At 38.7% G+C, this 12814-nt stretch overlaps 1 protein-coding gene across 2 annotated transcripts; it reads left to right on the top strand.

The window, feature by feature from the left end:
- The first annotated feature begins 102 nt into the window (after nucleotides 1-102).
- On the top strand, nucleotides 103-12505 carry PSMA1 (proteasome 20S subunit alpha 1). 2 transcript variants are annotated; one of them, XM_019456401.2, is made up of 10 exons: nucleotides 103-215; nucleotides 1490-1534; nucleotides 2039-2140; nucleotides 2261-2364; nucleotides 4394-4482; nucleotides 5339-5409; nucleotides 5561-5690; nucleotides 6597-6676; nucleotides 10022-10132; nucleotides 12138-12505. In XM_019456401.2, the coding sequence occupies exons 1-10, from the start codon at nucleotides 213-215 to the stop codon at nucleotides 12192-12194; spliced, it is 792 nt and encodes a 263-aa protein (XP_019311946.1). In that variant the 5' UTR covers nucleotides 103-212; the 3' UTR covers nucleotides 12195-12505. The 2 variants fall into 2 exon arrangements, with proteins under 2 accessions (XP_019311946.1, XP_019311947.1); XM_019456402.2 differs by having other exon boundaries at nucleotides 169-273.
- Nucleotides 12506-12814: the final 309 nt, after the last annotated feature.

Genomic DNA, 12814 nt, shown 5'->3' on the forward strand with positions numbered 1-12814 from the left:
TACGAGGCCCCGCCTACTGGGGGGGGTGATCTGGGAGTTTGAGGGTGGGGTAGCGCTGGGAGCCTATCGATATCTCTGGGATAGATTGCCTTGCCCTGCGCCGCCGCCGTCAAAATCCGAAGACTTGTTTGTAGATCGTCGAGCGGTAGTTTCGGCCGCGCTCCTGGGTCCGCACCTCTGCTGGAGGCCGCAGCCAGACCCGCGCCGGAACCATGGTGCGTTGGATTCCGAGCTCAGGCAGGGTTGGGGCAAAGATCCGCCGACTGGGGGATGGTGAGCCGCCCCTTCGGTCATCCTCAGAGCGGCCTGGGGCCACGGGGTATGGGGACCTCGGCCGACGGGAGGGTTCCAGCAGTGATTCAGCATCTCCGGCCTGGCGGGGAGAGGGGCGATGGGTAGTAAGTGCGGCCTTTCTCCTGGGCTTGTTGCGCTTTCTGCCGGGCCTGGGACACTACTTCCTCGGTCAACTAGATGAGCTCGCCCCTCAAGTTCCTACAGCCGGAGTAGTTCCGAGCGTTCAGAATGGCTCCTCGTGCTCTGTGTAGGAGAGGAGGAAATAGGGACTTGACTTGGCGGCTTCCCTGTACTGCCACTGCGGGCTTGATCCCAGGGTTTGGGTTTCAGGACAGCGTCCATTTTCCTTGTGGGCCCGTCTCATTTTTCTCTCCCCTACAACTCGATCAGAAAGGGTTCTTTTCATTCACTTTGTCCAAGTGAATAAACCGAGGCTGAGAGAAGTGGTGTTACCACGGACACAGCCTAGGGCTCGGGGCTTCCAGTCTCATGTCTGCCATTCCAGCACTCAGCTTTCTCACCCCCCGGGTTATTTCCCCAATATTGTGCTGGTAGACTTGTTTCAGTACCCTTATTAAAGCAGTAATGGTTCTGGCTCTGTAGCTATTTGTGTTAACATCTAACTTCCCGAGAACATTCTTGTGTTTTTTCTTCAATATGAATGTTTATACGTACAAGGCACCGTTTTAAGTGCAGTAAGGGTTCAAAGATAAATCTGACATGTCCCTAATCATAAAGCAGAAAGGGAGTGTAGATAAAGAACTGATGGGAGTGTGTGTTGGAATTTTGGGAGAAAAATAGAGAAGACCTAGAGAGATAGACATTTGAGCGAGGTTAAAGAAAAAGCGCTTTTGATCATTTATTAGGACCCAGTATAAGAGAAGAGCCTAAGCAAAGATGGGAAGGAAAGGCGACACTATGAACTTTGGGAACGGAACCCAAAGGGAAGGCTATAGATAGTGGTAGAATTGGAAGTTGGGAAGATGGGTCCTATCTAGATCTGCTCCTCCCTTGTAGCTCATGGTAAATTTAGAATTTGCTTACAACTGAGTATAGCAGTAATCTTCCAATGAGTTTGTATTAATAGCAGGTGTAATGTTGAATGGAAACAGATGGGAGAACAGTTTTTAATGATAGAGCTTGTTAAAAACTGGAATTTGTAGTGTTAACAGGTCTTTTTTTCTTTTATTTTCAGTTTCGCAACCAGTATGACAATGATGTCACTGTATGGAGCCCTCAGGTAAGAATGTTGTGGTTTTCTTTATTTTAATTTTTTTTTTTTTTATGTTTATTTTGGAGAGGGAGAGAGACAAAGTGTGAGCGGGGGAGGAGCAGAGAGAGAGAGGGAGACACAGAGTCCCAAGCAGGCTCCAGGCTCTGAGTTGTCAGGACAACACCCGACGGGGCTTGAACCCATAGACTGTGACATATGACCTGAGCCAAAGTTGGGCACTTAATCAACTGAGTGAGTCACCCATGTGTCCCAGTAAAAATGTTTTATACTATATCTGTGAAGTGACTTTAGAAACTCATGAAAGTGTAAGCTGTGGCAAAATGGAATATAATCATTTTAGACATCCTGGAACCTAAATTTATCATTAAAGTAAGTTTCCTAGTTTAAAAGAAAAATCGTTTGAGATTTAACCATACTCCCCTGAGATTTGGGACCACTAAATCAATTTTAAATATATAAAAGGATCTTACAAGATGTGTAAGACTCTAAGATGTGTTGTTTTCTCTTTAGGGCAGGATTCATCAAATTGAATATGCAATGGAAGCTGTTAAACAAGGTTCAGCCACAGTTGGTCTGAAGTCAAAAACCCATGCAGTGCTGGTTGCATTGAAGGTAAGTACAGCAGTAAATAAATCTTCCTCGTGTGGAAAATGGAACTGTCAGATAGAAGTTTCACTGCGTCGGTAATAAAATCGTAAATGTATTTTTATGTTCTGTAATGTCTCTGTTTAGAGAGCACAGTCAGAGCTTGCAGCTCATCAGAAAAAAATTCTCCATGTTGACAACCATATTGGTATCTCGATTGCGGGACTTACTGCTGATGCTAGACTGTTATGGTGAGTATGATCTTGAAAAGCAAAAGAAACATCCATTTGGATTCATCAAGATACGATGTTTTAGGAGGTTGTCTGGCAGAGTTTAGAAGTTCAGATTGTGAATACCTTACTGGATTTGGGCTCAGTTACTAAGTATTCCATTTCTTGATACCTGTAGTAGTAACTAGTACAATTAGCCATGTTAAGATTAAAGCTTTTGAGAAGTCACCTCATAATGCGATACTTGTTAACTCAGTGTTTATTGTTTGAGACAATGTTGTGTCTAAGAAGAGCTTGACACTTTTGTCTGGTTTCTAAGGATTGGCAGAACTACCCTTACTTTAATATGCCAGTATTTGTAAGACATTTATTTTTTGCGAAGCTCATTACTGGATATTCATTCTGTACGTATGAGTCAGATATACATCTTGTCTTCTAGGAACTTAAAATCTAGTAGTATATCTTTAATACAAGGTAGAAAGTGGAGAGGAACAGGTAGATTTCTGTGAGAGTCCAGAGGAGATAGAGATGAGAGACATATAAGTGAAGAGCTGGGCCTTTGAAACCACTTAGGATTTGAGGTGAGGCTAGTTACTTACACCATTGATGCTTTTAGTATGTTCTGTTTCAGAGTTATTGTTGATTAGCCTAACATGTAGAGCACTTAACACAGTGCCTTTCAGGTAATTTATGAATGTGTGTGTTGGGAGGTCGAAGGTAGTTAGCCAAAACTAATCTCTTAAGCCTGTGATTTAGTGTTTATTAATTTTGAGACAGAGACAGAGCATGAACAGGAGAGGGGCAGAGAGAGAGGGAGACACAGAATCTGAAACAGGCTCCAGGCTCTGAACTGTCAGCACAGAGCCCGACATGGGGCTCAAACCCACGAGCTGTGAGATCATGACCTGTGCCGAAGTCAGACGCTTAACTGACTGACCCACCCAGGTGCCCCGAGCCTGTGATTTAATTAGGGAAGAAAGAATATACGCACGAAATGCAAATAGTAATGCCACTGTTGAAGATTTTAGAGTTATCCAGTGAGTTGCCTGCTCTCTTAGGTTGGCAAGATAGTGACGGCATTATTGGTTTCTGAGAGCTCTTGAAAGTGTAAAATATGTTGCATGGTCAAACGTTTTATTTACCCCATCTATCTAAAATACTGCCATGTAAATGTGTAATCAATGTAAAAACTTCATTAATGAGATATTTTGCATTGTTTTATGTACTGAGTCTTTGAAATTTCAGGTGTATTTTACACTTCCATTACATCTCTGTTCAGGCTAGCCACCTTTTAAGTGCTTAATAGTCACATGTAATCAGTACCTGCTATATTGGGCAATGCAGTTTAGATAGCCTTGGGAAATGAGCTTAAATAAAAGTAGTGAACAAATAGCATGGTTCCCACAGTCAACATTTGATTATCAGATGTGACATACACATAAACTAGACAAAGCAACATGGAAAGAAAGGTGCATATCCATTTCCCTGTTGTTTATCCTGTTGTCTTTAATCGTTAGGCATGAATTCTGTTTTCCCCAATGTTACATCTGCTTGAATCTTGGTACGTTTAACAGTGAGACTCAACAGTCTAGTGTTCTGTGTCTCCTTTAGAGTGCTGCTTATGGAGAGGAGCAACATTGGCAGAACATGTAGCAATGTCCTTGTATGGATTCTGTTCCTTGCATTTGCTCTTTCGGGGAAATTTCAGTCAGCTTTCAAGAAAAAAAGCAAATAGTTACTCTTTTTGCTGGTTTAAGACCTAGAATTAAGACAATCTTGTTGACAGTGGGAAAGGGTAAGAAAAGAGAGCTTGCTTTTTTTCTCTTGCTCAGCCTTCTCTAAACTACTCAGAGACCAAGTTTATCTAGAGCTAAGGAATATTTCGTCTTTTTAAAAACCTCATCATGCCCCAGAGTTCAGTGTAAAAATGCATCCTTGTGGCGTGTCTTTCTTAATCCATGTGAGGAAAAGCAAAAAGAAATCAAACTACTTTATTTAGATTGAAATAACTCTGATATGAAATAACTAATTTTTCTTGTTTCTTTTTTAGTAATTTTATGCGCCAGGAGTGTTTGGATTCCAGATTTGTATTTGACAGACCTCTTCCTGTGTCTCGTCTTGTATCTCTAATTGGAAGCAGTATCCTTTTTATGTTAGGATTTATGGATGTGAAATTCAAAGAATTTTGATACTTAATCCTTATGTTAATTATTATATAAAATATAACATAATGCTTATGTTAATTATTGGGAATATAATACATAGGATAGGTAAGATTCTGAAAGCTTTAAGGTTAGTTACTTTTCAATAACAATGTTTAAAATTTAGAATTGTGGGAAGTTTTGCCATGGAAAAATGTTCTAAGTAAAGCATTAGATTGCTCTTTAATCAGCCCTATTCCAGACATAGAGAAGCCCAATTCAGGAAAACTATTTAAGTATCATTTTTAGAGGAGATTTAAAGTTTTTATTGGTGGTTCTAGATGTCCCCCCAAATTCTTAACCTCTCACCCAAAATAGATGAGGTACTCTACATAAGAGGAGATCATTTTGCTGGCACTCATTCTTAGGTTTTGTGGATAGTCTTAACATTTAAAAAAAAAAAAAATTTTTTTTAATGTTTATTTATTTTTGAGAGACCATTCGAGTAGGAGAGGGGCGGGGGGTAGGGGGTAGGGGGTGGGGCGGGACACAGAATCTGAAACAGGCTCCAGGCTCGAGGCTGTCAGCACAGAACCTGATCCAGGGCTCAAACTCCCAGACCCTGAGATCATGACTTGAGCCAAAGTCGGATGCTCAACCGACTGAGCCACCCAGGCACCCCCTCCCAACATTTTTTAATATGGGGCCAAAGAAATATGGTTCTTTTATTTTCTCTTTGCTGTGATGGATTATGCAGCAATTAAAAAACCAAAGCTCTTTGTTAATAATGTTTAACTTGAAAAAAAAGATAGTACTTTATTCCTTGTTAGAACGGTTTCTTTAACTAGTTTAAGAGACCCAGATACCAACGCAACGATATGGCCGGAGACCATATGGTGTTGGACTGCTTATTGCTGGTTATGATGTAAGTTCATAGAATATTTGTTGTATTTTGATGATTTTTCAAAACTGACTAGAAATTTTGTAATCTTTAGCTCAAAGTCAAAAATTGTGTGTGTGTGTGTGTACATGTATGTATATATATATGTATGTGTATTTTTTTTTTCTGTTTGTAGGATATGGGCCCTCACATTTTCCAGACCTGTCCCTCTGCTAACTATTTTGACTGCAGAGCTATGTCCATTGGAGCACGTTCTCAATCTGCTCGTACTTACTTGGAGAGACATATGTCTGGGTTTATGGAGTGTAAGTAATTTTTTTTTTTGTCCCCTCCAGAGATGAGCCAGAGATGAGAACCACTGTATTGGTTACCAATTATAAGTTCTGTTGACAACTTTTAGTTTTCTATGATTCATTGTTATTTTTAGCCACACAGACATTTCTGTATAAGTAGTGCATAGACAAGAAATTAGGGTAGCTATGAAAAAGAAAGGTAAAATGATGATGGAAGATGTGATCATGGGGCAGGTTTTCAAGTGCTTTGCTTAAACAGTGGTCTTGGACTTTAACACATGTTTTTTGGAGATCTCTTTAGGTGCCTGTGTGGTTGTTTATCCTTCATTCTATTGTGGTATATTGCATTATTGGGCTTTTGAATATTAAACCAGCGTTGGATTCCTAAGACAAATCCCTCTTGATCATGATTTATAATAGTAACTATATATAGAAATGTTTACATAAACATAATTGTTGCTGGATTCATTTTGCTGATATTTTGTTGAGATTTTTTTGTGTCTGTATTCATAAGGATAATTGATCTGTAGTTTTTTCTTGTGATATCTTTGTCTAGTTTTGGTATCAGGTTAATACTGGCCACATAGAAATATTGGAGACTTTGTTTATAAAGAGCAAATAAATTCCATAGAATACATTTTACAAAAGTTTGAGCTGTAGCATTTGTGAGTGAGGATTCTCATTTAATTTAGCATAAAGGTGAAATTTAGTAACAAAAATCATGTATTCTCCTCTTTAAGTAAAATAATAGCAATGTTATTTATTATTAGAAGATTATATGGCTAAACATTAAAATTTTGGCTTTTTATTGTGATATATTTATTATGTGACTAACACCATAATAACAGACTGTAGACCTGATAAAAGCAGCCTCATGTGAAGATGAAATTAAGAAATAATTGTTAATTTGTTACATAGGCAATTTGAATGAACTGGTTAAACATGGCCTGCGTGCCTTACGAGAGACACTTCCTGCAGAACAGGACCTAACTACAAAGGTAGATAATCATGTTTTTCAACTTGAAATTTTAACATTACAGGTCAATCACTTATTTCATAAGTATAAGTAATAGAGGAGTGTACACAGTTCTTCAATTTGGGAGATTTGCCTTGGTTCATTCTTTCTCTTTAAGCTATTCACTAAGTGATCTGATTTTGCAATGATTTTTAAACATTTCTTTTTGGTGTAAAGCAAGAAAGCCAGTAAGTTTTATGTAGAATGTCCTACATTTCTTTAGCAGGTCAGAATACCTTTGTATTATTATTATTTTTTTAATGTTTATTTATTTTTGACAGAGAAAGAGACAGAGCATGAGCAGGGGAGGGGCAGAGAGAGAGAGAGACACAAAATCTGAAGCAGGCTCCAGGCTCTGAGCTGTCAGCACAGAGCCTGATGCAGGGCTCGAACTCACAGACTGTGAGATCATGACCTGAGCCGAAGTCGGACACTCAACTGACTGAGCCACCCAGGTGCCCAATACCTTTTTGTATCATTAACTCAGTTAACAAATGTATGTATTGAGCACCTACCACATGCAGACAGTAGGCATTGAGAATATAAGCACAGCAAGCATCTTGGCCTTCATGGAACATACTATCCAAGTTGGGGTGAGAAAATTTACCCATAAGTAAATTATATAATATATTAGAAGGTGATAAATGCCACAGAAAAAATAAAACAGGTTAAAATGAGAAAGACCGTCTGGGTATAGGAAGGAGGTGTGCTGAGGAAAATTTAAAATAGGGTGGTCAAGGATGGCCTTGGATGGTCAAGAAAGTGAAATTTGAGGAAAATATCTAAAGGGAGTGAGTGAGTGAGCCATTCAGATGTCTAGTGCAAGATTAATCCAGGGAATACAAGTATAAGGGCCTTGAGTCCAGAACATTCCTTGTAGTTGAGGCAGGGAGGCTAGTAGTGTTGGAGTCAGTGATCAAGAGAAAGAGAAGGAATAAAGTCAGATAAATGGAGGCCAGATCATGTATAAACCATTGTAGGTATTTTGGATTTTATTCTGAGTGGGCTGTCAAGAGTTTGAGCAGAAGAATACCATGATTTGATTTAGGTTTTAAAGAGTCATTCTGGTTGCCATTTTGAGAACAGGTTATAGTGGGCAACATGGGTGAAAATAGTTTTAAAACTGTTAAGGTAATGCAGATGAGAGAATGTGGTGAATTAGAGCAGAGCTGTGGAGTTGGAGAGGGGGGTAAGTGGTTCAGTTTGGGGTATGTTTTGAAATTAGAGCTAAAAATGTTTGCTAACGAATTGGTTGTGAGGGTGTGAGAACAACAACAAAACAAGTTGTTTTCAAAATTTGGGGCCTGATAGATTAAGGAGAGGTTTACATTTACTGAGATGGATAGGACAGTAGAAGGGACAGGTTTGGGGGTGGGAGTTGTGGAAGATCAGGCAGTTAGCTTGGGACTTATTAAACCTGAAATGCCTATTGTCCATTGGTGATATAAAATAAGCAGTTATTGGGGCACCTGGCTGGCTCAGTCAGTGGAGCATGCGACTCTTGACCTCAGGGTTGTGAATTCAAGCCCCATGTTGGGTGTAAAGCTTACTTAAAAAAAAAAAAAAAGAAGCAGCATTTATCAGATGTGTCTCCCCTAAAGTTTGGTGGAGAATGGTCTAGCCTAGACTTACAAATTTTGGAGTCTTTATGTAGAAATGGCATTTTGAGACTGGATTGGATGACACTGCTAAAGGAATCATAGTTTTGTAAGAGGTTTAAGGCCTGGGCCAGGGGCACTCTAACCTTCAGAGATTGGAAGGTAAGTATCAGCAAAAAGGACTAAGAAAGATGACCAGGGAGATAGGAGGAAAACTTAGAAAGTGAGACATTCTTGAAATCAAATAAAGAAACTATTTCAAGGAGGAGGGAACAAAAAATTGGTAATACATCAAGGAAGATGTGGAGTGAGAATTACATGTAATAGGGGACTCGACTAGACGGTTTCATTGGAATGGTGAGCCAAAAGCCTGAAAGGGATGAATCAGTAGAGAATGGGCAAGGACGGACTGGAGGCAGCTCTGTGGAGATTTTCTCTTGCAGGGTCAGAGAAATGGGTGGTGACTGGAAGAGAATGAAGGGAAGTTTTTTGTTTTGTTTTTTTTTTTTAATTAAGATGGGAGAAATTACAGCATGTTTGGTGCATGGTTATAAGAATAATCCCTGTAAAGGGAAATGTTTATGTAGGAGGAATATGAGAAAAACTGCTAGACCAGTGTCCTTAAATAGTACACAGGTGGAAGAAAGGTAGACAGACCTTAGAGAGGAAATTGGACTATTCATTAACACAGCAAGGGAGAGGATCTAGGGATATGATACCATGGGAGCTTGTGAACATTCTCTTCTAATTGCTTCTGTTTTCTCAGTAAAATGAGAATGGAAAATGTTAGAAGATGTCCAGGACAAGAGATTGAATGATCTAGGGACCCATATAGTACAATGCAGGAATGATCATTAACCAGAGTGGTATCAGTCAGCATTTTATAAATCCATTTTGTTACAGTGATTAGATAATTATTATGTAATATATATGTGAAGAATTTGTAGCCTGATAATCTTTTGAAAATAATTTTTCCTATCATAAAAGTAATTTTTTTTCAAAGAAATCAGGAATGTACATTAAATTATTTTTATTTGTTTAAAGTACCCATAATGCTATCACTGAAGATGACTATCTTTTAAAATTTGGGTTTATAGTTAACTGTTGACATGTACACTTTGGAAAAGTTTGCTCAGGTATCTGGGTTTCTGATTTCATGTTTTTACTGAATCATAGATAATGATTCAATGAAATCATTGAGAGAAGGCCTATATATCCTTATGCCTCAAATTTTCACTAAAATTTTAATTTTACACTGGATAGCATTCACTGAGCATTTTAAGAATTGGTCTTTAATTTTAATATGTAGAACATAGTTCTAGGAGCCCACCAACTTCAGCACTTTATATAACCCACTACTTTCTTTCCTTGTTAAGAACCATCATCTCTTAAACAAGAAACAAACCTGATTGTTTCTTAGGAGTTAGGCTTACTGCTTAGCTAAGTGACTTGCTCCATTACACTGGTCTGCAGCACGTTCTCATGATTCAACTTGCGAATTTCTTGGTGGCATAGACCTTTGAAGTTACTCGTGATTATCAAAATATGAAATTTGCAAGTTATAAAAGTCTACAGTTTTCTTCCTTTTTTCTCTACACTTGAGTGTTTTTCAAGTCTTATTTAAGTGCTATATAAACTTTTATTCTGCTTTGTTTCACCCATTTAATCATAAACACTTTTCCAACCTAAATTCTCTTGATTTTTAATTTTTACCTTTTTTTCCCCCTCAGAATGTTTCCATTGGAATTGTTGGTAAAGACTTGGAGTTTACGATTTATGATGATGATGATGTATCTCCATTCCTGGAAGGTCTTGAAGAAAGACCACAGAGAAAGGCACAGGTATATAACTAATCATTACACCAGAGACTTTAGTTCTGTCATAAGCTGCTGTTCCTACCACAAGTGTGTAAACCTACCATTTTTGTTTTTAATTATTGAGGTAGGCTCATAATTCAAATGACAGTAGGAGAACTTAGAACTGAGTAATGTGAAATACTGAGGGAGCAGTTATCTACATAAGTGAAAAAGGGTTGATAATCTAGTTATCTGTTGCTATTTTTCACAATTCTATGGGTTGATTGGCTAAATAATTCTTTTGCTAGTCTTACTTAGGGCCTCTTGTGTTGAAGTCAGTTGAAGCAGGGGGGCTGGAACATCCAAGATGGCTCTGCTTATGCATTTTTGTTTTTTTTTTCTTTTAATTTTTAATGTTAATTTTGAGAGAGATGGAGTGCAAGGCAGGGGAGGGGTAGAGAGAGAGAGAGGGAGACACAGAATCCAAAGTAGGCTCCAAGCTCCAATCTGTCACCACAGAGACTGATGTGGGGCTGGAACCCACCAACCACAAGATCATGACCTGAGCTGAGGTCGGATACTTAACCAACTGAGCCACCGAGGCACCCCCTTTTTTTTTTTTTTTTTTGTTAATGTTTTGTTTTATTTTATTTTATTTGTTTATTTTGAGAGCAAGCACAAGCAGGGAAGGAGCAGAGAGACACTCCCAAGTAGGCTCCACACTGTCAGAGCAGAGCCCGACCCAGGGCTCAATCTCATGAACCATGAGACCATGACCTGAGCCGAAATCAAGAGTTGGACACTTAACTGAGGGAGCTACCCAAACTTCCCCTCACATGTCTTCTTTATTCAGACTTTCTTGGTATATCTTAGAGGGACAGTTAGAAGGCTGAGACTGCTGCTAGGATGGCTGTGTCCTCTCAGAACCTTTCTTCAGCAGGGTAGTGTCTCAGAGCTTGTAAAAGTTCAAAAGCTCCAAAGTGGAAGCTGCCAGACATTCTAAAAGGCTGAGGCTCGGGAGTGGCACAGCATCAGTTTTGCACATTTTATTGGTTAAAACAAGTCACAGGGCCGGCCAAGAGTCTATAGGAGTGAGGACTGAGGGAAAGTTCATTGGGAACCCTCTGGAAACTAAGTTGGCTCTTCACAAATACTGAGAAAAGGGTCGGGAAATACTGGTCTTTTTGGTTGAATATTTAGAATACACATTGGCGGGGCGCCTGGGTGGCTCAGTCGGTTGAGCGTCTGACTTCCACTCAGGTCATGATCTTATAGTTCATGAGTTCAAGCTCCACGTTGGGCTCTGTGCTGACAGCTCAGAGCCTGGAGCCTGCTTCGGATTCTGTGTCCCCCTTTCTCTTTGCCTCTCCCCTGCCCGTGCTCTGTCTCTGTCTCTCAAAAGTGAATAAACATTAAAAAATAAATAAAATTTCTTTAAAAAAAAAAAAGAATACACATTGGCTATTTACAGGTACTTATTTGATAGTTGTATAATTGAAAATAAAGTGTTCTGGAGAGACACTTTTTTCTACAGTGTGAATTTTTTTTTTCACCTTGGAGAGGATATTGTTGGTACTATTTAGAGAAGCAAGATTTGCATTGTATTTAAACCTGTTGGTAAGAACCAGCACTGTTGGGAGAATGCTGTGAGTTCCACACAGCTGGTTGGTTTGACCATGTTTTCACTCTGTTTATTAGTGCTAAAGAGGAAGAGAATGCCTAAAATCTACTGATTATATTCTAAGGCTAGTAGTGATGATAAAAGGAAGGACTTTATTCCTAACCAAGACAATATGGTAAAATGCTGGAATTGTTCAATGATGCTTTGGTTTTCAGCCCTATAAAATTACGTCTGTTTAAAAACAAAAACAAAAACAAAAAACTTTGTTCAGAAATTTTAACAGGACAGTCAACTAAAATTGAATATCCAAAATCTTTCCTAACCCCTTTTCTCATAAATTCTTTCAGACTGTAATAAGTGTGATAAGAAGTATATATTAGTCAAGTGATTTTTTTTTTGACCTATTTTGTTTTTTTCTTCCCCTTACAGCCTGCTCAACCTGCTGATGAACCTGCAGAAAAGGCTGATGAACCAATGGAACATTAAGTCATAAACCAGTCTATCTGTATATTATCAAATATGTAAGAATTCAGGAGCACGTACTGATGACAATAATCTATACTTTGAACCAAAAGATGCAGGGTGGTCTTATGGTATGTTTTAGGAATCAGCCCAGACGTGTTTTTCCCAAGCTACTTCTCTGAAACCATATGATGGTATGCATTTTTTTTTTTTTTGAGAGGGTCTATATAATCATTTTCTAGAAAATATAGTTATCTGTACTAATGTTTTTATATGAAGAACATAGTGTCTTTGTGGTTTTAAAGACAACTGTGAAATAAAATTGTTTTACCTGCTGGTGTATTGGGTTTTTGTTTTTTAAGTAGCTTCAACTGTACGAGATTACAACTGGTCGGTCATCTGCCATGTTTGCCAAATTAAATTGCCTTATGTTTAGTGACGGGGAAAATAATACCTTTTATCTATCACAACCTTACACCAGTTCCCTGTGTGTGGACTTGCTACATGAGAATCTATGGAGATTTATTTCAGAATACAACTTGCAAAGTTCAACCCTGGAGATTTCTTAATAAACCTAAGAAACCTCCCCTTTGCAACCACCATAGTAGCGAGACTATTAACATATGAATGGTTTTTCTTTCCAA

Source organism: Panthera pardus, unplaced genomic scaffold (assembly GCF_024362965.1).
Source record: "Panthera pardus isolate Hobbes unplaced genomic scaffold, ASM2436296v1 HiC_scaffold_12, whole genome shotgun sequence".
Classification (NCBI taxonomy): Eukaryota; Metazoa; Chordata; class Mammalia; order Carnivora; family Felidae; genus Panthera; species Panthera pardus.

What these genes read in the sequence shown, in the direction of transcription:
- PSMA1 (XM_019456401.2), top strand. An exon ending in CAGTGCTGGTTGCATTGAAG is followed by an intron (nt 2,141 to 2,260) that starts GTAAGTACAGCA and finishes GTCTCTGTTTAG; the next exon opens with AGAGCACAGTCAGAGCTTGC. An exon ending in GCTGATGCTAGACTGTTATG is followed by an intron (nt 2,365 to 4,393) that starts GTGAGTATGATC and finishes TTTCTTTTTTAG; the next exon opens with TAATTTTATGCGCCAGGAGT.